General features: G+C 35.7%; 1 protein-coding gene across 1 annotated transcript in view; it reads right to left on the minus strand.

Annotated features, from left to right (window-relative positions):
- arap2 (ArfGAP with RhoGAP domain, ankyrin repeat and PH domain 2) overlaps nt 1-24,882 on the minus strand; it is a 122,879-nt gene that overhangs the window by 68,702 nt on the left and 29,295 nt on the right. The window contains exons 8-11 of the mRNA XM_051115231.1: nt 22,346-22,466; nt 17,197-17,375; nt 7,960-8,066; nt 494-693 (exon numbers count right to left, since the gene is read on the minus strand). Coding sequence (XP_050971188.1) covers nt 494-693; nt 7,960-8,066; nt 17,197-17,375; nt 22,346-22,466 — 607 coding nt within the window. The remainder of the gene's footprint in view (nt 1-493; nt 694-7,959; nt 8,067-17,196; nt 17,376-22,345; nt 22,467-24,882) is intronic.

Consider the following 24,882-nt stretch of genomic DNA (forward strand, 5'->3'; position numbering starts at 1 on the left):
TTTTTAGCATCGTTACTCCCGTCACATGATCCTTCAGAATCATTCTTATGTTCTGATTTGCTGCTCCAAAAACATTTATTATTATTTTCATGTTGAAAACAGCTGAGCAGAATTTTTTTTTTTAGGTTTCTTTGATGAATATAACATTCATAAGAACAGCATTTATCTGAAGTAGAAATCTTTTCTAACATTATAAATGTCTTTATCATCACTTGCAATTCAATTACAATTCATCTTTGCTAAATAAAAGTATTAATTTCTATAATTTCTTCACCACTCTAAGCTTTTGAATGGTATGGTGTATAATGATAGCTTGACTTTGATCAAAGGAATAAGTTACATTTTAAAAACAAAAAATATTAACTAGTGGTTGGTAGATAGGTAGATAGATAGATAGATAGATAGATAGATAGATAGATAGATAGATAGATAGATAGATAGATATTGTGTGTTTCTTCTTGATCTGTTCTTTGTGTTCATAATTGTTTCTTACCAGCACAGTTCTTGCAGATGACCACACACAAGTTGATGGATGCCCATTCTGGCTCAGGAGCCTGACAATCGGCGCACTTCCTGTTGGACTTGTTGAACCAAACCTTCTCCAGAACCTCGTAATTGCACAACGTCTCCACGATGGACTCCTGAACTGCCTCTATCCATTCCTCTCTCTCATGCTCCGACTCCACTGTGAAACTGACACAAAGGATACAAAACTCTTACATACACTTTATCACACTGATTACACAGTAAGTATAACAGCAGGTGATTTAAAAAAGGCAATCACTTGGCTCTTTAAATCAGTATTAACTCTGATTTAGAATTTATCAGTTAAAAAAAAAATTCTGAAAGTAATTCCAGCAATATCATTCCTCTGTGTCATTGCTGTTATAGCTGTGATGTGGATTTTTCACATAAAAGACATTTCCATATAGTCCACAAGAGAAAATAATAGCTGAATTTATAAAAAATGTCCCAGTTCAAAAGTTTACATGCTTTTATATATAAGCTGTGTTCTTTTTTTGGTTTAGTAATAGTCTTGAACAGTTAAACTGCCTGCTGTTCTTCAGAAAAATGCTTCAGGTCTAACGATTTCTTTGGATTTTCAGCATTTTTGTGTATTTTAACCCTCTCCAACAATGGCTATATGATTTTAAGATCTATCTTTTCACACCGAGGACAACTGTGGGACTCAAGTGCAACTATTACAGAAGGTTCAAATGCTCACTGATGCTCCAGAAGGAAACAAAATGCATTAAGAGCCAGGGGGTGAAAACTTCTGAACAGAATAAAGATGTGTACACTGTTCTTATTTTGCCTAAATATCATATTGTTTTTTTTTATTTAGTACTGCCCTTCAGAAGCTACAGAAGATACTTACATCTTTCCCAGAAGACAAAAATAAGTAAAATTTACCCTAATCTTTAAATTCATAAAGTTTTCACCTCCTGTCTCTTAATACATTGCGTTTCCTTCTGGAGCATCAGTAAGTGTTTGAACCTTCTGTGATAGTTGAGTCTGCAAGGTGTATGTAAACTTTTGACCTCAATTGTATAAAAAAAAAAAAAGTATTTTTTTGTACAAATCATAAAAAAAAATGTTAACAATTGAAACTGATCAAGTTCTGCAATGTTTACAGCTCACTGAAGGGAATTTTATGACATCAGAAGACCTGGAATAAAGCATTCATTGTGTTTGCATGGAAAGACAAATTAACAGATTTTTCAGAATTTCTTCTTTTGTCTTCCATGAAAGCAAGAAAGTCATTAAGGTTTGGAATGACATGAGGGTTAGGCTGCATTTACACTGCAGAGATCTGATCTTTTGACCATATCCGATTTTTTGGCCTGTCTATTTACTGTATATTCACTTTAAACGTGACTGGTAACTGATATCTGTGTTTACACCCAAAATGATTGTCAGTGATGGCATGTATGTTTGAACGTAGGTTGGATGTTCAGATATCGGATCTCATGCATTTACATGTCCGCAACAAATCTGATCTGTGTCAGATGTGATGTACTGATGACATGTACTGATACATTTAATGACAGGGTCTGAAATCCCTCACCATCAACTCTCTGACTCAAATATGGGTAGTCTGTGTGTGTGTGCACAAACAAAATATTTGTTCTATACAGTTTGAGTCCCACTGGGCCTAGGTCAAGTAGCAGGCAAAAAACAATGCCGAACACCACTTTTTAAATATTCATTATTGCATTATGATTGGCATTGATGATCCACCGTGCAGTCTAAATGTAAAAACCAGTAATAGCTCCAAATCTGCTTTCCATTTCCATTATGACCCCCTCTGTGCCCATTATTTTAAATGAGCACAGAGACCTTGATGCATCATTTCTGAGGAAAAATTCCAATTATTTTGCCAACAACTAATACTAAATAGTCGTCCGACCTCATATCGCTCAACGTTTAGAACACAACTACAAACAGATCAATATTCTGTCCTGTCCACAAAAACAAAGCTAGGAGATAAAGAGGAAAAATCTTTAACAATGCGCACCAGCCAAAGAAAGAGAGCGATAGCTTTTCATTGTTTGTTGTTGTTATTGTTGTGTCTTTTTTTTTTAAGCCGGGGAACTGCATCAGCCATAAAAGGATCATTAAAAAACAAACACGAAAACATCTCATCGATTAGGCCTCCGCAAATGGCTGCTTTGTTGGAAACATCAGCTTGTGTGGGGTCACAGGTGAGCGATGCCTGTACTGTACAGCCGTTATAACAGAGCTGATATTTATAAAGAAAAAAAAGAATGAGAGAGGAAGAAAAAAACAGATCAATAATGAGTGTGCTTCAGATGGATAGTATCAGAGCGGCAGGACAGTCATAATGAGAGAGTGGCTGCTAGAAAATAACACAGCAGGCAACAAACTCTGAAAAAAATGATACTAAAAAAGGCTCAAAAAGGAGAAATCGACAGAGTTTCCTCTGCCTTTAAAATATTTCACACTGTCCAGCTATGCAAGCACTCAATTTCATTATACACAGACAAAAAAGTTTGACACTAATCTTTTTGCAAAGTTCAGCCTTTTAATCCATATTTTATTATGGTTGGTGCAATCACTTCTGCTAAGAGGTAAAATTCCTAAGGAAGAACCGCAAAAGTTTCACTTTTCCTGAACTGTTATAAACTAAGTAGTGAATGGAATTAGTATGTAGAAATGGTTTTGTTTGATTAAATCAATTCAGTTGGGAGAAAAGTTAATGAATACTTTGTATTCGAGGAGTCTGGATTTCTGTAAAAACCAGAAACCATTGTTTTGCAAACATACAATGATCAGCCACTTTATTACTGTAGGTACACCTGTTTAACACAAAAATATAACCAACCAATTGCATGGCAGCAACTCAATGCATTTAGGCATGTAGACACTAGTTTTAATGCACATTTGAATGTAGTTTTAATGCACATTTTGAGGTATCGCATCAGAAAAGATTGTTGGAATGGCACATTTTGAAAAAAATCCTTTAATTCCCTTAAGTTTTTAAGCTCACTTGAGGTGGTTTTTGACTTGTGAAAAAGTGTTAACGCGAACAATGGGAGATGGAAACACATTTGCCGAATAAATTTCTCCATGCGCATCAAATAAGTCATGTGACTTTGCACTATGAGATAGCATAACCTGATTAACCAGTAGACTGATCTCATTGCACAGCATCTGGAATGTCGTTATGATCATTCTTAAATGTCGTCAAAGTATTTCTGTATAACTGCATCCCAAAACCATCTTACACGACTGCGTTCCCACACCGCAGGCATCTACCTCAGAAAGCAAAGACTGCATTTGTTGTGTTTCGTCTACTCACTCTGAGTCACAAGTCATTTATTATATATGAAAAATATTATATTCCGTGACTTCTCCTACTTTTCCTAGTGACATTTAGTGCCAGTTTATCAGGAAGTGACGATTTTGCTCTCTTTGACTTGTATGGAAAGTGGAAACTGTGTTTATTTGCAAATGTTTTATGCAATATTCCAGGTTTGCATACAAGTTAAATTTGCAACTTTGGATGGAAGCCCAGGGCTCCACAGTGCGACAATTTCAGTCGCATTTGTGACTGAATACTACTGCATGCGACTATGAAAAAATATTTAGGAGCACCATATGCGACTGACGCAATCAGCATATTTGTGTTTGCGCTGAGGGGAGCTTCAAAGGTTTCTACGTGTTTTTGCAACGTTGAGTAATGTATCTCACAGACATATCTCACAAATCTTTTCAGAAACAAAGTGTAGAGAGAGTGCAAATAAGAGATTCATTGTGCAGTGTAGAGAGCTTTGTTGGTTATAATGAAACTTTGTGAGATCGCGATGAACTGAGATGAGTGACAGCTTTTAATGATTTTTAAGGGAGTTTGTAAGTGAGATATAGATTTAATAACAGTTAAATAAACAAAAAGTTAATATGAAGTGACTGACAATTTCAGACTATGACACTACTGCCTGATTCTGCTCTATTTCTTGACAAAAATAGTCTGAAACAAGTCACAACTGAGCCACTACGCATTTTCATTCAAACACAGCGGTATTTCGTTTATGAATGAACATACGTTTTTAAACGCGAGTCAATGATTCACTTTCCCTTTCATAAAGACAGTCACTTGCTTTATTCCTGAATGAATCAGCCACTCAAACAAATCAAATGATTAATATGATGCAGTAATTACATCAGTGACCTAGCCACCTACTGGCAGATTTAGTTTCATTTTTAAAGTATCTTTCAGTTATTTAAATCATTTATTATTTCTATATTCAAAATGTTATATTTAAAACATTATTCTCAACATGAATTTATATATTTGATTGCACTCATGCCATTTCTGAGCCTCATTAAACATCTGAAAATACACCTACAAGGTTCTTCTATGCCACCTCTGTAGTACAAAATAATTTTATTAATAATGATTTCATTTGACTTTAACTAATTCTAATTCGACTTGTTCTTATTCTGTTTTAAAAAGCTTAAAAATATAATAAAAAAATGAAGATAAAAGATGACATACTTTTAATAAAGTTAATAAAATGCTATTACAAAGGTAAAAACAAAATTTCTCTGTAAATGACTTAGAGTCAAATATCACCTCATTATTTTTGATTATTGACTAGAAGGTGTTCCTAAAATTGTGACTTTTTTTTAAAAGAAAAGTAAGTGTAGAGCCCTGAAACCCAGCTATAGTCAAGATGATCTGCTGAAGTTTAAACTGAGCATCAGATTGGGGAAGAACTGAAGTGATTTAAGTGATTCTGAACATGGCACGGCTGTTGGTGCCAGACGAGCTGGTCTGAGTATTACAGAAGCTGCTGATCTGCTGGGAAATTCACAATCAACCATCTCTAGGGTTTACATAGAATGATCAGAAAAGGAGAAAATATTAAGCGAGCGGCAGTTCTGTGGTCGAAAATGCCTTGTTGATGCCAAAGGTCAGAGACTGACCAGACCAGTTCAAACTGATAGACTGGCAACAGTAACTCGAATAACCACTCGTTACAACCGAGATATGCTGAAGAACATCTCTGAACACACAAGACATTGAACCTTAAAGCAGATGGACTACAGGAGAAGACGACGACACCACATGCTACTCCGGTAAGCTCAAGCTTGTTTCTTGAACATGGCAATGAACTCACTATACTCAAATGGCATACACAGTCACCCAATCCACAAGAGCAAAGTTGGTATGTGGTAGAAAGGGAAAAATCACATTGTGGATGTGCAGCCAACAAATCTGTAGAAACTGAATGAAGCTATTATTATCAATATGGACTAAAATCTCTAAAGGAATGTTTCTAGCACCTTGGTGAATCTATGTCATGAAAAATTACAGCAGATCTGAAGGTATCAGGGGTCGATCCCAGTCCTAGCAAGGTGTAATAAAGTGGTCAGTGTATTTTAATTTTTCTTTTAGGATGTGATTACTTTGATTAACTGTTTTATCTAAAGACATCTCTCACTTGGAATTCACTGGTGCCTAAATAAGTTTCAGACCCCGAAGGAGAAAAGTGGGTTCATAATATTATACACCCTCAAGCATAGTTTAACTTTCGAATGAGATTTTGGAGTGAATACAGCATTTTGTTTTCTACAAGCTATATGTTTTATATTCTTTGCATGTTGTTTGAGAACTCTTCAGCACGTTCTTGAACTTACAGTAAGCTCGTTGGACGCCCACTCCTAGGGAAATTTAGAAATGGTGCAGAGTCATCCAGGAGTAAACTGCCTGACTCTGGAGGACATACATGTTTCAACAACTCTTCTAAGTTTCTCTAAAATCCTGTTTGATCCAGCCATATTGCAGTTGATTACAATACAGTTGTGAAGAGCAGATCAACAAACGTTATTAAAGGAGAAGCCCACTTCCAGAACAAAAAATTACAAATAATTTACTCACCCCCTTGTCATCCAAGACGTTCATGTCTTTCTTTCTTCAGCCATAAAGAAATAATGTTTTTTGAGGGAAACATTTTAAGGATTTTTCTATAGATAATGGACTGACATGGTGCCCCGATTTTGAACTTCCAAAATGCAGTTTAAATGTGGCTTCAAGCGATCCCGAATGCAATTGTAAACGACCCCAGCCGAGGAAGAATCGGTTATTTTCATAAAAAATAATACAATTTATATACTTTTTAATCTCAAACGCTCGTCTTGTCTTACTCTGCCTGGACTGTTTTTTTCCGGTTCATGACAGTTAGGGTATGTCGAAAAATTCCCATCTCATGTTCTCCCTCAACTTCAAAATCATCTTTTTACCATTTTTGTTAAGGGTGTTTGATCTTCTTTGAATGTTCACTTTGCAAAGACTGGGTTGGTACTTCTGCAGCGATGTAGGATGATTTTGAAATGACTTTTGAAGTAGAGGGAGAACATACGATTGGAGTTTTTTTTGACATACCCTAACTGTCTTGAGACGAGCGTTTGAGATTAAAAAGTATTTAAATTGTATTTTTTTAATTAAAATAATCGATCGTTTTGCTAGATAAGTCCCTTCTTCCTTGGCTGGGATCTTAAAATATCACTATGCTCTAAACAATTGTGAGTTGTCTTGCTGTATAATGTCTACACAGGCAGGTTCTTAAAAGAACCATTTGTTTCTTTGTCTGAAGAACATTTGAATAATCAGAAGAACCTTTTTTACACAATAAAAAAAACAATGTGCAACGGAAAGGCCGCATGGATGCTGAAGGTTCTTCATGGAATCGTTGATGCCAATAAAGAACCTTGATTTTTAAGAGTGTTGGTAGCACATTCTATAAGCAGCAACTCCATTAACACTCAGTCACACATTTCAAAAATAGTGCTTCTCCTTTAAAAAAACACTCAAGGGACTTAACTAATGCTCACAGTTGATTCCAACATCATCAAATTTGGAATGAAATGTCCATTATATTAAACTGTAACTTTTTAAAAATATATATAGAAAGAGAAAGAGAAATAAATTATATATAATTATAATTATAATTATAATTAATATATCATTTGTCTAGAGGATAAAATACTGTCAAAGTAAGCAGCACACTATGGTTTTAAAAGTCTATATACTATAATATACAAGCAACAAAGCAATTTTTATTAAAAGTTAATTTTCTAAATAACGATTAAGCAAATGAAAGCATATGAAATATAAAAATGTTTGTGTAATCAGACCTGTATTTGAAATTTAGAGCATCTCATAACATGAACTCATAAACCTGGAGGCATTTATGTAAATAAATTATTATTTACACTAAGAAAACATAATCCTCCAAGTCTGACCTTAAGTGAAAAATGATTTTTTTTAGCATGAAGTGATATTAAGGAAGTCCAGGTAAGAAGCTTAACTCTGTTTGAAGGTCATGTGAAATCTCCTTCAGTCAATTTATGCTAATATTTTAATTTGATAAGAGATTTTCTTTTCTTCTGGCCTTTTGCTAATATACAGTATATAATATTTTAGCAGTTTACCAGAAGGATCTGAAAGGTGTAGTGATCTCAAATCCTTTCCTCTCAACTTGTTTCACACACGCAGCCGTCAGGTCCACCACAGTGATGGCCAGCCCAGCACTGAAGTCCTGCAAAGAGCCAGCATAAACATCAAAACATTCAGTTTTTCATATCTACTTTTTTAAAATTCCAACATCAGTAAAATAAAGAAATTAACATGGTTGTAAATTAAACGGATTACTCACTGCTATGTCAACGATCTAAAGCATTCACAGTCAGACATTCTGTGTGTCTGTTTAGAACACTGTAGCTGGAGTGAATCAAGTGAATCTAACTATAAAAACCTTACAAATGCAAGGAAACTGTTGTGTGAGAAGGGTCAAAGCGAGCACAGAACAGACATTGAGCTCACTGGAGGGTGAATACCTGCTGATCCATTGATCAGAGTCTGAATGAATGACAAAGTTTATTTCACACAAGAACAAGCAGGAAATACACAACAAACTTTCATTACAGACAATTACTTCAAGGGCAATGGCAAATATGAAAACCTCTCGGAAGAACAAGGGATGATTCTGGGAGGAAAAGACAGAGGATAAGGGAAAAAAAAAGGAGATGACAATAGTCAAAGGTGACTGTACCGTCCCTTTCAAGACACTATTTATACGTATGTTGTGTAAGCGCGGGTAGCCCTTTTTTATTTTATTTAGGCCACTTCAAAATATGAACAAAGAAAACAAAACTATCATTAAATTATGTAATATTAAAGGGGTCATCGGATGCCCATTTTCCACAAGCTGATATGATTCTTTAGGGTCTTAATGACAAGTCCCTAATATACTTTAATTAAAAATTTTCAATGGTTTTGTAAAACAACACCCTTTTTACCTTGCCAAAATCAGCTCTGCAAAAATCATCTCATTCTAAGGGGTTGTTCCTTTAAATGAAAATGAGCTCTGCTCACCCCACCCCTCTCTACTCTCTGTGGATTGACGATCTTGTTTACTTTAGCCACATCTAGCCTTGTTTAGCCGCTAAACGTCCTAACTACCACATTATAAGGAAAGGCGATCACAAAGATTCATAAAAAAACACTTATACATACTTCTACTGTAAGAAGCTGGATCATAAATGATTTGCGCGAACATAGACGGATATATGTAGATCGGGAGGCGCATTCCATTCACAAACAAACGTAATCTACTGCATCTTCAGCAGCTAAGATGTCGGGAGTAAATGACGACCACTATGTTCATTATTACATCCAGCAACACAACACCTCAATCACCTCAAGAAAGTTACTGGACTGTGACAGCTGGTCTAAGGTAAGAGCTCATGTCAATCAACTATCGTGGGAGCGGCCTCTGTGGGTGTGACGGCACACCGACAGGCATCTGAGAATGGCTCGATTTGAAAAAGGGGATATTATTTTTACAGATTAATTAAAAACCACTGCATGGATTTTTATCATTATAGGGTGGATTTGTACATACACTGCCAACACACATTAATGTTCAAACAACATGAGTGAACAAAAGTGAACTTAGCATCCGATGACCCCTTTAAGAAACGTTAGTCTAGTTTTCTTTGGTTTGCAGTGGACCTGGGTGCCTTTTAAGAAAACCAAGCCAAACTGCAATTGAACTTGACAGCTGTGCGAAAAAGATCAGCATTTAACATTTTAATAATAACTCCTTTTGTGTTTTAAGTGTCATGAGGGCCCGTTTTTCAGTAAAAGCAAATGATCTGTGAAAGATGAACTCAGTTTGACTGGCCAAAATGTAGTTGTGAATATGTGATGTGATGTCTATGATAGCGTTTTAAACACACTCCTTTTTATATGCAAGAACCTAGCAAACTAATTCTAAAAGAAATACATTTTTATTTATTTATGTATTTATTTAATTTTTGGAGGTTGCATTCAAGATCCACTTGGCTAAAGAGTCTGAGGGGGTTTAACATAATGAATCTGAATGAAATGAAATTGAACAGCTCTTTTAATTCGATTCCGGTTTTCGTTAGTGAATCGCCTGAAATGAATGATCAAATTTACAAGTTTGAATCAACTGGATCCATTCCAGCATAAATGACTCAACGGAATTGGTTCACCTGTTCCTCGTTCAGCATCTTCAGCCATGTTTACATGACACTGTCAGTAATACTACTTTCTTAGCTCAATTATTTTTGGACATTAACTGAAATACCTGAAAAAGGTAAGATGTTTTTTGAATTGTGTGAAAAGATACGTGCTTACTGACAAAATTAAACACTTATGGCATAGATACATTGTCATAATTCAAGGACTTTTCAGGTACCTCTTCAGAAATATTGCTATTTTCAAGGGTTTTCCAGGTCTTAACTTTCAAAAAGTCAAATTCAGGTACTTCAAGCACTTTGTACGAACCCTGCGGATAATAATAGTGTTATGCAAGTTGTAGTTTTGTCGCCTGCTGCTTTAAATGCTTAAGGTATTTTAAGTCGTGCGGTTTCTTATTGACCGCCACTGTTTTTATCATTTATCAGCTGGGAAAAAATCATTCTGAAAGTGATTCCAATCATAACATTATAGTTATGGTGTGAACTCTTCTATTCTCATAGAATTAGAATATTTAACATAATTGTTAATAATTTATAGTTGTACTTCTCGTTACAGTTATCATCCTTAGCCTTAAGGCTTGTCTTTTATTAAGAATTCCAAATATTTCTGAAAAATGTCTTATTGATGGAAAAAATGAACGTCTGCTTGTATCATAAGTTCATTAAAATCTTTTGAGTCAATCATCTGTTACATTAATTAAAAGGAAAACTCCCTCAGACATATAGGTTCACATGTCTAATCTAAAAAGACAGAGTCAGGTGTGAACAGGAGGTGTGAATAACGTTATTGGTAAAGAGAAAGTGAGAAACTGAGGCACTGATGAACAGAAGTGTCCATAACCGGAGTGAGGTTACGACCAGAGCAAGACATGAAAAAACGCGTCTTTCACTTTTTTTTTTTTTTTTTTTAACAATAAGACGTCTTGCTTTTTCTTGTCCGCAACATAAAAACAGCACCCAGTCATTTATTTCAAACCCTAAGGCTCTTTTACAAGCCAAGTGGAATGCGTTGCACACTAAAACAAATGCAGCTGCCTTCCTATTAAGCATTTTAAATAAAACAGAATAACATAAGTGGCATAAATGACAATTTGGAATGCTCGACATAAACTCTCTCGCAAACCATACAGAAGATTTGACTTGTAGGTTTCACATTTTTAATAGTACATTTCATTTAACCAATCTTCTCAATACTTTTATGTATTTGGGTTGTTGACATGACATGGCATTTTCATTGTCCCACAAGACAAAAATTAATATAAGTAATACTGTCGTTATTTAAAATCCTGTAAATCACTAAACATTTCTTTGTCCTACATGGAACTGTTGTTATAAAAGCTGCAGTATTATTTTTTTTTTTCTTTTGAGCCAAATGTCAAAATTGTCCTATGGTGTCTCAAGCATGGTTCAATAAATGACAACTTTTATAAATTAAAAAGAAATGCATAAGAATGTTCATAAATACCTCCAGCATAATTGTACAAGTGTCTATTTTAGTAAATGCCAATCATTTTTTTCATTCATATATTTCTGAAAGTGTAGGAACTTGATACATTTTGTCTCTGAAAACATATGTCCTGTGGTGTGACACCACATCCTGATTTTAAATTGGCCAATTCCAAAAAAAAACACATTAGTTGAAGGGCCCCATTCATGGTCATTTTACTGAAGCCCCTTGTCAAGCCCATGACATGTGCACATGGTCAATTTTTTTTCTCAGAATTGCTCAATTTTTTTTTTTTTTTGAATCACTACAAAAGTGTTCTGTTTTGTTTCCTTTATTTTATTATTTTGTAAATAAAAACTGTATGTTAAACTACATAATCATGGAAAATTATGCACATGTATCTTGAAATCCGCTAATGACAGATCAGCTTGGAATAGCAAGGTCATTCATTGACACAAAAGGCTGAAATGTCCTATGGTGTGACAGAAAATGTCTCTACTGTACTGTCACACCATAGGACAAAGATGTCACACCAGAGGACAAGTTCTCTTTAAAAAGCATTTTAAATAATTAAACAAGATTTGTTTACCTTCTTTTTATTATTTTTTGATAATTTTCAGAGTTCTTAAATGCAACAATTACACTAATTAAACTATTTTCTGATGTTTTGCAGAAATTTTAATTAAAAATAATTGAGAGAGAGAAATTAGTGGAAGGACACAGAAATATAGACAGAAAATTAACAGGGATCCACCAGAAGGGAGGAGATTTTAAGAGAACGATGCAGAAAGTAAACAGAATCAAAATCATGCCTTAAAAAGAATAGCTATATAGTTTCAAAAAATTCATTCACATCTTAATGAATATAGTTTCAATCATATATCAATAATATTTAGCTGTATCATAAATATCAATCATATTTAGCTGAGCCGCACATGCAGCAGGGGGCCTAGAAGAGTTTCAGTAACATACTGATTGACTACGAGACTGAATTTTGCTGATGAAAATTACTGTTTTGTTTAAAAAAGCATATTGTTTGTATCAAAACTTTGTTTGTATCTAAACTTTTTTTCTCATTTGACATGCTCAAAATTAAATAGAAATACTTCAATAACTACCATTTCCGTCCTTTAGTGTGACATAATGTCCTATGGTATGACGTAATGTCCTATGGTGCATAAAAGAACCACAGATTTGTTTTTATCTAAAAATAAATAAATAAATAAAATAAAAAAACAGTCGAGTATTGCAATAGGGGACATAGAAATATCTCTCATCTTAAAATAGTTTAATTTTTAGCAGTTTTGAACAGATGACAGCAAAGTTTGTCTTGTTGTCAAAGTTTGTCTTGAAATTATCCAAGTCATGGAGAAAAAAAATGATATTAATTATAATTTCATATTAAATAAATAACACTACATGAAAATAAATGTCTAACAATGAAGATAAATATCTCTCATGCTATTTATATATTATTAAGAGATTTTTTTTCTATTTCGCTGTCACACCATAGGACCAATTTATGGTAGAGTTCAGTAAAAATAAAAATAAATAAATAAAACACAACAAAACAATGAAAGAATTCACAAAGTTAGAAAATATGCATTTCTTCTTAAAACAATAGTCTTTTTACTGGCTATTTGTCAACTACAGATTTACACATATTTAATTTGTATGAATACTGTGCTGGATTTTTTCCCCCCTGAGCTCAGTGCTCTTTCAAGGACACTTAGAATTTGGTCAAAATAAGGTATATAAAACTTTTCAAAGGTTTTATGAGTTTTATGAACTTGGATTCAAAAGAGAAAAAATGACTGACAGTTTGCTGGTCAATCCATTATGCACATATATGCTTCAATTTTTGTTTGTCCCAGTACACGCATTCTGAATGTTGCATGACCCTGGTTTAAAAACAGCACAGCAAAATGGAACAAAGAGCAGGGGTATTGAGATGTTTTCTGAGATGTAACTAGTTTTAACTTGACATGGTGTATTAAAATTGCAGCATGTGCAGCCTACTCTCCATTGCAGTGAATTTTTATATTAAATGCAAATAAATGCATCTCTAATAAACAACTAATGACAAACCTTTAAAAAACAAACAAAACCAATTCCACTGTATCCTGCAATCTCACTGGGAGCTCAGTCCCTTTAAGGCTGGAATTCTAGAATCACCTCTGACATCTTCTAATTGTCCTTTTAGACTTTAAGTGTTTGCCATCAGAGATTCTGTAAAGTGGCATTCCAGTACCCATGTGTTCGGTCTTTTTGTGTTCTTCGCTTTGGAGCAAATAGTTTAAGTAAGGAAATCAAAAATCGATGCAGCACTAAACTGTAGTGGCGTCACGTGACTTGAGCTTGCCTGTTAGGTTGACTTTCATTACCTTGGGGAAACATCATGGTCTGACCTCAGAGAAGAGAAGGGCAGCACACTTCATCCTCTCCAAGATGGGAAGGGGGGAAAAAACCAGCATCCTGGGCAGCTCGTTCATCTTGTTAAATTAAATACTCCACTTCACTGAACATGAACCGAGCTACCCACCACCGCACCTTTTTCCTCTCTCTCTCCGTCTCCTTCTTTCCATCTTTATGCTCCTTTGTGTTTCTTCATCCCTCAACAGCCACTGCTGTCTTCACCTCCCTCTGTTATCCCTCGGTTCTTGTCTCTCTGCCCAGTTCTTCCTTCCCTCATTCCTTTTCTTTCCCCCATGCCCTCTTTTCCTTCACTCCCTCCCGTTTCTCTCACCACTTGTCGGAGTGATTGCCACGGAGAGGATTTAATGCAAAAACAATACAATCAATTTCCATTTTCACTGCTCTCTTTCTCTTTCTCTCCCCCGCATGCTAAATCGGCTGACGAAAAACAATTTCCTCGCAGAATGAAGACAAAGATGTTTGCTTGTGCTAATAAGGAAAATAATGAAAGACAAACAGAGATGATAAAGTGTGTGAGCGTGTGTGCCGCCTATTCATACAGAATAACATTCTCAGCTTAATCTCGTTTAAAACTGGGACCAATTGGGCATAGATCACATACATATGCATGCGAAATGTCAGGGCTTGTGTGTGCATTGTAATAACTACACTCTCAGCATATGGACTCATTCACATAGGAAAGAGCACAAAGCAGATGTCACACACTTTCAAAAATGAAGTGTGAAAGTTTCAGTTTCTCTACCGTGAGAAAAGAGTGTCTAATTATCTCCACATAAAACAAAGGTGGAATAAGTAATGTAAAAGTAATGTAAAAAGTAATTAAAGGGTTAGTTCATCCAAAAAAATTACAGTTCTGCCTTTTATTACTCACCCTCATGTCGTTCCAAACCTGTAAGAAATCTTCGAAACACAAATTGAGACGTTTCTGAAGGTAGGACATCGATAAAATAGTATGTGTGACATTAGTGGTTTAACTGTCATGTTATGAAGCGAGATTAAGAAAGAAAAAAAAACGACTTTATTCAACAATTTCTTCTCTTCCGTGTCAGTCGACATGCATTCGCAAAAGTTCCACAACGCATACATGTGGCGTTCTGAAGTAGAACCCGGATCCGCTGCGTCTTGTTTGCAAGCAGAGGAACACACACGCATGTGTCGCGGTACTCTTGTGAAGAGAGAAATTGTTGAATATAGTCATTATTTTTGTTCTCTTTGTGCGCAAAAAGTTTTCTCATACATTCATAACATTATGGTTGAACCACTGATGTCACATGAACAATTTTATCAATGTCCTAACTACATTTCTAGGCAATAAAACATTTCAGTTGTGTTGCTGTTTATGCAGGGTCAGAAAGCTCTCGGATTTCATAGAAAACATCTTAATTTATGTTCTGAAGATGAATGAAGGTCTTATAGGTTTGGAATGACATGACGGCGAGTAATTAATGACAAAAAAAATTACTTTTGGGTGAACTATCCAGAGAAATATAGATAATACACAGTAATAGACATACAGTCTGGTCGAAGCAATGGTTTAATCCAGTGAAGTCTAAAGGTAGATACAAATAGACAGTCTAGACAGACAGACAAAGAGAGATAGAAAGACAACAGACTGGTCAAAGCAATTAAAGTCTGAAGGTAGACACAGATAGACAGTCCAGAGACAGACCAGAGCTAGATACAGTTGAGGTCAAAAGTTTACATACACCTTGCAGAATCTGCAAAATGTTAATTGTTTTACCAAAATAAGAATTTAGTACTTACCTGAATAAGATATTTCACATGTAGTCCACAAGAGAAAATAATAGTTGATTTTAAAAAAATGACCCTGTTCAAAAGTTTACATACACTTGATTAGTAACACTGTGTTGTTACCTGAATGATCCACAGCTGTGTTGTTGTTTTTTTCTTTAGTGATAGTTATTCATGAGTCCCTTGTTTGTCCTGAACAGTTAAACAGCCTGCTGTTCTTCAGAAAAATCCTTCAGGTCCCACAAATTCTTTGTATTTGAACCCTTTCCAACAATGACTGTATGATTTAGAGATCCATCTTTTCACACTAAGGACAACTGAGGGACTCATATGCAGCTATTACAGAAGGTTCAAATGCTCACTTTTGTGCCATTAGGAAACATGATGCAGAAAAGCCGGGTGGTGAAAACCTTTTGATTTTGAAGATCAGGGTAAATTTAACTTATTTTGTCTTCTGGGAAACATGTAAGTATCTTCTGTAGCTTCTGAAGGACAGTACTAAACGAAAATATATATATATTTAGGCAAAATAAGAAAAATGTACACATCTTCATTCTGTTCAAAAGTTTACACCCCTGGCTCTCAATGCATCGCTTTTCCATCTGGAGCATCAGTGAGTGTTTGAACCTTCTGTAATAGTTACATTTGAGTCCATAAGTTGTCCTCGGTGTGAAAAGATGGATCTCAAAATCATACAGTCATTGTTGGAAAGGGTTCAAATACACAAAAATGCTAAATTTGTGAGACCTGAAAGATCTTTCTGAACAAGGGACTCATGAACAACGATCACTCAAAAAAAAAAAACAGCTGTGGATCATTCAGGTAACAACACAGTATTAATAATCAAGTGTATGTAACATGCTCCTGTTCGCACTCTTCCAGAAGAAGTGCCCGCACAAGGAATTCTGCCTTTTACAACGTGATGCATGGCCATACTTGGTAAAAAAAACAACTTTTCGAAACATATACGAACCCTGAATGAGTGTATCTGGCACAGAAATACTCTGTCATAAATCTATGTTTTTTAACTTTGGCCATGTTTAGCATGAAAATCCAACTCTTTAACAGTGTAAATAAGTCAGAATGCACGAATAGCACCAGACCTCCCCTTTAACTATGATTAATAAATGATTTAGAAGTATTTTTCATTGTTAGTTAATGTAGTTAACTAATGTTAACAAATGGAACCTTATTGTAAAGTGTTACCGAGTTTACAGAGAGACAGACAGACAAGAGATAGACAGATAGATAGATACATAGATACATAGATAGATAGATAGACAGATAGATAGATAGATAGATAGATAGATAGATAGATAGACAGATGATAGACAGACAGACTGGCCGAAGCAATGGCTTAGAGCAGTGAAGTTTGAAGGTAGACAGGTAGATATGTTGAGAGTATCTGCACATGGTTGTCGAGCTGTACTCATTTTGAACTCATGTAGGGAGCAGCAGTTTTAATCTAGATCAACATTTAACAGTGTCAAAAAAAAATCCAAAAATTAAAAAATATACAGATCTACCTGGTCTGTTTTACAGAGTCTGAAGCTGGTTCCCATGAGACTGAGGTAGACTCTTCCTTTGAGGCCACGCAGCTCGACGTAGCCACTCTTGTTTGCGTTATTTTTGCGAGGCTGATGGGAAACAGAGGACTGGGAGCTCACAGCAGACTGGAGAACCTCTAGCCAATCCTGACGTTCTCCTTAGAGGGAAGACAGAGGATGGAGGGAGGTAAGAAGAAAAAGAAGTGTGCGTGCCTGTGGAAGAATGCTGCAGTCTGTTTGATGTACGTTAGTGATCGCGCAGGTATGCGTGCGCTTGTGTGGAGAGACGCCATGCCATGGGAATAAAAGGGAAGGAAAAAGTGTCTAATATTATTGTTATACTTTATAAACTTTCAAATCTGCAAACAAAGCAGGTATGCAAAAGCCCCTGTGTCTCATTGCATTGTGTCTGCCTGCGTGTTTGTGTATGTACGTGTGAGATGGGGGAAGGAAGCCTGAGAGGGTTCTCTTGTGCTGTGTTTAAATAGGGCTACAGGGGCTTGCACAAATTCAATGCAAGCACACACACTAGCCAAAAAACATTAACAGCTGGATACTCTTATCCTCTGCAGGTCTACAGCACCTGCCACATCTAGAGAGAGAGAAGGGGGGTAAGAAAAAAGAGAGAGAGAGAGAGAGATCTCATTTCATTAAAGGTGAGTGTTTTTGCGTACAGTGTCTTTTGGACAAGACTAAAAATGTGCTGGTAGTCAGCAAAAGAGTTTTGAGGCACAATGTAAGATACATAACCACATTTGACTCCTCAAGTTTAGTTTGTGTAGCCACATCTATCCAATTCCACATTGTTAATACTAGGGTTGTCAATTAACTGCATTTTCATTTGTGATTACATGAAGCACAATTATTTTTTTCAATCGTGTTAATTTTTAAGGAAAGAACACAATATGTAAATACGCTGGATTCAATAACAACACTCATATGTGCTCTGCATAAATATAAGCTTAAGACACCTGAAAGAGGTAGATTCTGGCAATGCTGCTTTTACACATCTCACTCGCACATCTCATTCTGTATTCCTCACACTGCCCAGAAAATGCAAAGACAAAAATAAAAAACCTGCAATAATGAGATAATATAACAACTTTGCTCACACTTTATGGACATGTGTAAAGCTGTTTTGCAAGACTGTTGCTTGCGAGTTTCACTTGTAGGTGATAATTAAATAACACCATAAAAAACGAAACTTTTGTTAAACATTCCACCTGGGCTTATACATATTTATAAGTATGATTAAATTCATGAAGAACATTTTCTCATGGTCAAAAGTTTGTCTGATTTACAGGATCCCTTTTTTATAAGCAATATAGTTTGGGGTCAGTAAGGATGCATTAAAGAGCAGGTCATATGGTATTTTAAAGTGTCCTAATATTTTGTTGGAGTCCCCTACAACAGGTTTAAATGCATCTAAGTTCAGAAACATTGTAATTTTCTCAGAATACATTTATACATAGAGTCATTTCTCAATTATTTCAAAACAGTTCATTCGATCAGTTCTAAAGTCTGTAAATCCCTCCCTTCCATAAGCCTACTCTGATTGGTCAGCTGGCCAAGTCTGTTGTTATTGGCACAGAAAGGAGTACTCAAGCAAGTTACGGAGTTATCTGTGTTGCCATGTTCACGATTGTTTTTGATGTCAGCGGGTTGAAGCAACCCCAATAACGTCATACACTGAACAAAATTATAAATGCAACACTTGATTTTCCCCCATTTTTTCATGAGCTGAACTCAAAGATCTAAGACTTTTTCTATGTACACAAAAGGCCTATTCATCTCAAATATTGTTCACAAATCTGCCTTAGGCTGGCCACAATAAAAGGCCACTCTAAAATGTGCAGTTTTACTGTATTGGGGGCGGCTGGGGGGTATCTGGTGTGACCACCATTTGCCTCACGCAGTGCAATACATCTCCTTTGCATAGAGTTGATCAGGTTGTTGATTATGGCCTGTGGAATGTTGGTCCACTCCTCGTCAGTGGCTGTGCAAAGTTGCTGAATATTGGCAGGAACTGGAACACGCTGTCGTATTTATCATACTTTTTTGATTAACAACTTCAAAGACTGTTTACATTAAAGGATAGCGACGTTACAAACTGCAAAAAAAGATATTTTCTGAAAACCCATATGACCTGCTTCTTTAAATTGATCAAATGTGACACTAAAGATATTTTTAATGCCGCAAAATATTTCACTTTCAAATAAATAAACTTTCCATTCATCAAATCCAATGTTAAAATCTGAGAGTTGTCATGACAAAAATATTTAAAAAAGAATTTAAATAGAAAAGTCTTTTTTAATTGTAAAAATATTTCACAATATTCATTTAAAAAATTGTACTGACTCCAAATGTTTGAATGATAGTGTAAAAATCACATTTAGTTTTAGGTGAATGTTTTAAAACAACCTGACAGCAGAACTGAACACCCACGAGTCGCTCTGAGCAAAGGTGTCAGATTATATAGGTTTCCTTGAAAAAAGGAACAGTGTTAAACAATTTTAATTTACTTTGACAGCTCTAGTTATCATTGAAAGTGACCATGGCTTCAACACATCCACACACAGACAGTTACAAAATGCATTCTGCCTGTTTTTACAAAGTCCCAAACCTTAAAATTTGGTGGCTGCAAAAAATACTATTTTCTTTTATCCATGAAAACATTATTCCCAAAATATTACAGTCTATCTGAAAAAAGAGACATGCACAGCTGAAGACTGCCTCAGAAAGAGTACACATCTCACTCACTCACACACGAATCTAAATGATTCCCAGTGTGCTCGATCTCTAACACTAATTCTCATTCTTATCTTTTGTGCTCATCCCATGACCACCCACTTCCAGCTCTTTCATTCACTCACTCATTCTCTCTCTCCTCCTCTCTTGTGTTTATCTTAAGATTGATGACTCTTTCAGACTGCTATAAAGCTGTTTAAAGATGCATGAGCAGATTGGACCAGCGCTCTCACTCTCTGTCTGATTTTTTTTTTTTTTTTTTTTTTTTTTTGATGGTGGAAAGTACAGTTAAATGCATGCCTAAACTGACTTCCCTCAGAGTAATTCACTTACAAAGGGTCAGAGGTCATTACACAAGAGCTGGGAATAAAGTAGGTACTGAGGAGGCCATTATTTGCTGATATTCTGGGACACTATGGCACACAGCAGTGCTATTAGCCTCACATTTACCACAGTAATTGCAGCAGAGAAAGCACAGGCTGTGTCAATAACATGGTAATTGATTGGCTCATGGTGAACTCCTCACCCTAACATTGTTGATTTTACTGCAAGTTGTCTGGAAAAAACTAATTTATCTTACCAGTCTTAAAGGAGAAGTCCACTTCCAGAACAACAATTTACAAATAATTTACTCACCCCCTTGTTATTCAAGATGTTCATGTCATTCTGTCTTCAGTCGTAAAGAAATTTTTCTCCATATAATGGACTGCTATGGTGCCCAGAACTTCCAAAATGTAGTTTAAATGCAGCTTCAAAGGGCTCTAAACCATCCCAGCCGAGGAAGAAGGGTCTTATCTAGCAAAACGATCTGTCATTTTTTTTCGAAAAATAAAAATTTGTATACTTTTTAAGCATAAAAGCTTGTGTAGCACAGGCTCTGGGATGCGCACCCACAATGCTACGAATTAGTAACGGGTCGTTCTTGAACGATTCTTTTATTTTGAGCGAATCTTTAATGTGACTCGGGAAGAACGAGTCATCTCGGGAGTGATTCGTTCAGTCACGTATGCGCAACATCCTATTAGGTTCTGTACTGGAATTAGTTCACCTGTTTTGAGACTTCGGGTTTTTCCAGTCGTTCTTTTATCTTATGGGGCTGTCACGTGACGAACAAATGACTCAAACCCGGAAACTTGTCAGATAAGAGGTGAGGTGAGCTAATCAAACTAAAGACCCAGGTAAACAATGAATTAATCTTTTCGGTTTCTTATAGCATTATAGTTTTGTCTCGTTTGTAGTGTGATCAACGTTTGTAGCAGCAGATGTGTTAGGGAAGTAACACGTAACATTTTAATTATATTTTGCTAAAATGAACGAAATGACTCTAAAAAAAGATTTGCTAATTTTGCTGAACGAGACTCAAAGGTCTGAGTCAGTAAAATGATTCGAACTTCCCATCACTACTACGATTCACGTATAAGTTCGGCGAAAATGGCGAAAAACTCCATCTTATTCTCTCCTACAGATTCTGTACGGTGTATGTAAACTTTTGACCTCAACTGTATTAATTACATTTTTACTGCCTTGAGTTATTATCTTGGAATTAATGTAAAGTGCTTATAAATACTAACGTGAGGAGATCCATACTTGGCTAAGTTGGCTTTAACGAAGAAATGTGGTTTAAGTGCCCAAACTCATTTTGAGGCCATTTTAGGAGTTCCTCAATTTCTTTAAGAGGCAAGAAAACAATACCATACAAACCTTTGTAATATGTTTATATTTTATATGTTTTCACACAAAACACAAATATTTTTACCTATAAACAGCACAAAATCATGCTAAAATGATATTATTACTAAAAATATAGTAATATTAAAGTAACACTGTCAATAAATCATGACTACAAGTAACCGTCAGAGCCACTAAATGGTGACACAGTTTTAAATTGATCCTGAATTGCAACTAAAGTACCAGACTACTCCTTAAACACCACGAGTCTCTCTATTAAAACCATAATTGGGCCTTTTTCACAGTCTTTAAACCAGGCTTCATTGCAGCCTGGTAATGAATATTAAGAAAAATATCCCATAAAATACACAGGCAATGGTGTGGCAACTATATGCACCAACAGGGTGTTTACCATACATATGAAATCTAAAGCTATCATCATCATCATCATCTGGGTTGTTCCAGCTCTGTGTCATAATATTGTGATCTCCTTGAGTCAGGCTGGCTTTTCCTCTCTTTTTCACTCTCTCTCTGATTAAGTGTGGAAGATCTACTCAGAACATCTTATCTTATAGCAGAGATGGTAAGGTGATAAAAATGTGAGTGAAAAGATGATAAAAGATCAAGAGTGAAAGTGGGAGTGAATTGCTTTAAAAGAGATTAGCAAAGGGGGATCGAAATGTGAGACAGACAGAAAAGCAAAGAGGCTCACCTTCTTTCTCTGCCCGAAACACAAAGGTTCGGACAGACGTGACCACCTCAAACTTATTCTCACCCAGAGCACGAACTTGTTTAACTGCTGAAATAGGTATCAGGCCCTTCGAGTACATCTCCTGCAAAGAATGAGGGAGACAGAAAAATAATTTATAGCATTTATAGCAAAACCCATTTTGGATGCACTGGATCAAACAAAATGCTAATAAATTACAAGCAAAACCCAACAAAAGCTATCAACACAATGCAAAAAATGAAACAAAATAAAATAATAAAAAGCCAACTAAAAACACACAAAACCAAACGAAAACATAACTAAAAACACTGATACTGGATGGATATATATATATATATCTGAAGGTTAAATTATATATATATATATAAAACCTGACTGATAGTGTACAAACATATTGCAACCTCACTGTCATATATTGTTTCCAACAGAGACCTCAATCCAGTTATAATATATCTGCTTTATATAAAAAAAAGAAAAGAGGGATTGAGTCAAGCACACACTCAAGCAGGCCTGATTCCTAATACCAGTCCCCAGCTAACAGGCTCGGCACTCCAGTATTTATAGTCTGATGTTTTGTAGGGAGAGATGAGGGAAACAGAGCTAGTTGTTTAGAGAAAGAAGTGTTTGGTCTCTCTGTGTGCTTCAAACCAGCATAAGCCTCCAAAGCAGCAGTAGAGCTCTGTGAGACCTCCTTTAGTCTACAGAACTCATACACAGCACTCCAGCCGCTCTGAAACAGCAGACTGTGATGGATAGAAAAGGGCAAATACTGTGGAGAACTGAAAATGAAGAGGGAGGAGGAAGGGGAGACAGGAGGTCTGTTCCAAAACCTAGCGTGTTGCCTATGCAGGTAACATTTTTGGCAACATAGGTGACAAGTCTGTTTTAAAAGATAGACATTTTAATTAAGCAATCTTGTTTTGGTCGAATATTAACGTAGTGTTGCATACGTCGTTTCGTGAAGAAGGCAATTCCAAAATGCGCTGCAATGAGCTGAGTGAATAAAATGATTAAAAGATACGCCACTGGTTCAAAAGTTAGGGCAGGGTCTCCAAACCAGGCCGGTGTCCTGCAGATTTTAGCTCCAACTTGCCTCAACACATCTGTCTGGAGGTTTCTAGCATGCCTAGTAAGACCTTGATTAGCTGGTTCAGGTGTATTTAATTAGGGTTGGAGCTAAACTCTGCAGAACACCAGCCGTCCAGGATTGAGTCTGTAGATAGGGGTTTGTGTAACATTATTACAAATAACTGTTTTCTATTTGAAATATTATTTAATGTAATTTATTCCTATGATGACAACTACATTTTCAGAAGCTATTACTCCAGTTCTCATGAGCCTTCAGTAATCACTCTAATATGCTGATTTGGTGCTCAAGAATTAAGAGGATTTCTTATTACTATCAATGTTGAAAACAGTTCGTTTTTGCACTTCTGCTGAGATCAGTGTTTCCCAACCTTATTTTCCTGTCACGGCACAGTTTTGATAAGTAAAAAATCCCACGGCACACCACTAAGCACTTAAAGTAGAAGTAGAAAAGGGGATTTTTTTTTTTTTTTGTCAAATAATTAAACTGCGCCGTCAGAGTTGGTATTTTGGCTTTATATATGATCAGACACTTGCACTTAACATTTTCTGAAAATCATGCTCAAATGGAGTTAACTAGGTCTTTGATGAGCGAATGACGGAGGTAGGCTATGGGTTTTGTCCATCATTAGAGCGGTCGCACATGAGGCAGTAAATTAACCCAATATAGTTTCGTCAATTTACAAGTTATTAAGTTTATTGTAGCTATATGGATGCTCAGTTTTTCTTGTTTAATACATTTGGACAAAATCTTATGCACAGGATATTTAAAACGTACAAAAATACATTGTCTAACATTACAACAAGACTCTTCTCCGCTCTTAAAACACACAAAAACATTAACCTTTATAGACAATTTTTCTTGACTAAAGAAAATGCCATACTTATTCACGCGTCAGTTCTTTATTTACATTTGCATTGCGAAGAAATAGACGTCTGTGTTCAAACGGCACTTTATTCTGAATGGAGGCAGGGTGGAGTTAGGAGGTTTAACTGACAATTTGAGTATCCAAATATATATTACGCGGTTTAGTCACAAGCTCTTTTGAATGCTTTCCATTGGTTAAATATTTGTAAAACCTACAAACAGACATAACGATGACCAATAGCACTGATATAAAATAATAATAACGGAATATAATAGACATAGGAAGTTTTTGATAATTTTTCACAGCACACCTGACTCCCTGTCACAGTGCACAGTGGTTGGGAAACACTGGGTTAAATGCTAACTGCATTGCATTGGCTCTGTACTTGTACTCGGCACAATGACAATAAAGTTGAATCTAATCTAATCTTTTGGAAACGGATCTTTGTCATGATTCTTTAATAACTTGAAATTTTAAAGCACAGTTAACTTCAAAAAATCGAGTAACTTTGCAAATGTCTCTACTGTTACTTTTTTATCAATTTAATAAATCCTCTCTAACTAA

Source organism: Labeo rohita, chromosome 7 (assembly GCF_022985175.1).
Source record: "Labeo rohita strain BAU-BD-2019 chromosome 7, IGBB_LRoh.1.0, whole genome shotgun sequence".
NCBI classification, from domain to species: Eukaryota; Metazoa; Chordata; class Actinopteri; order Cypriniformes; family Cyprinidae; genus Labeo; species Labeo rohita.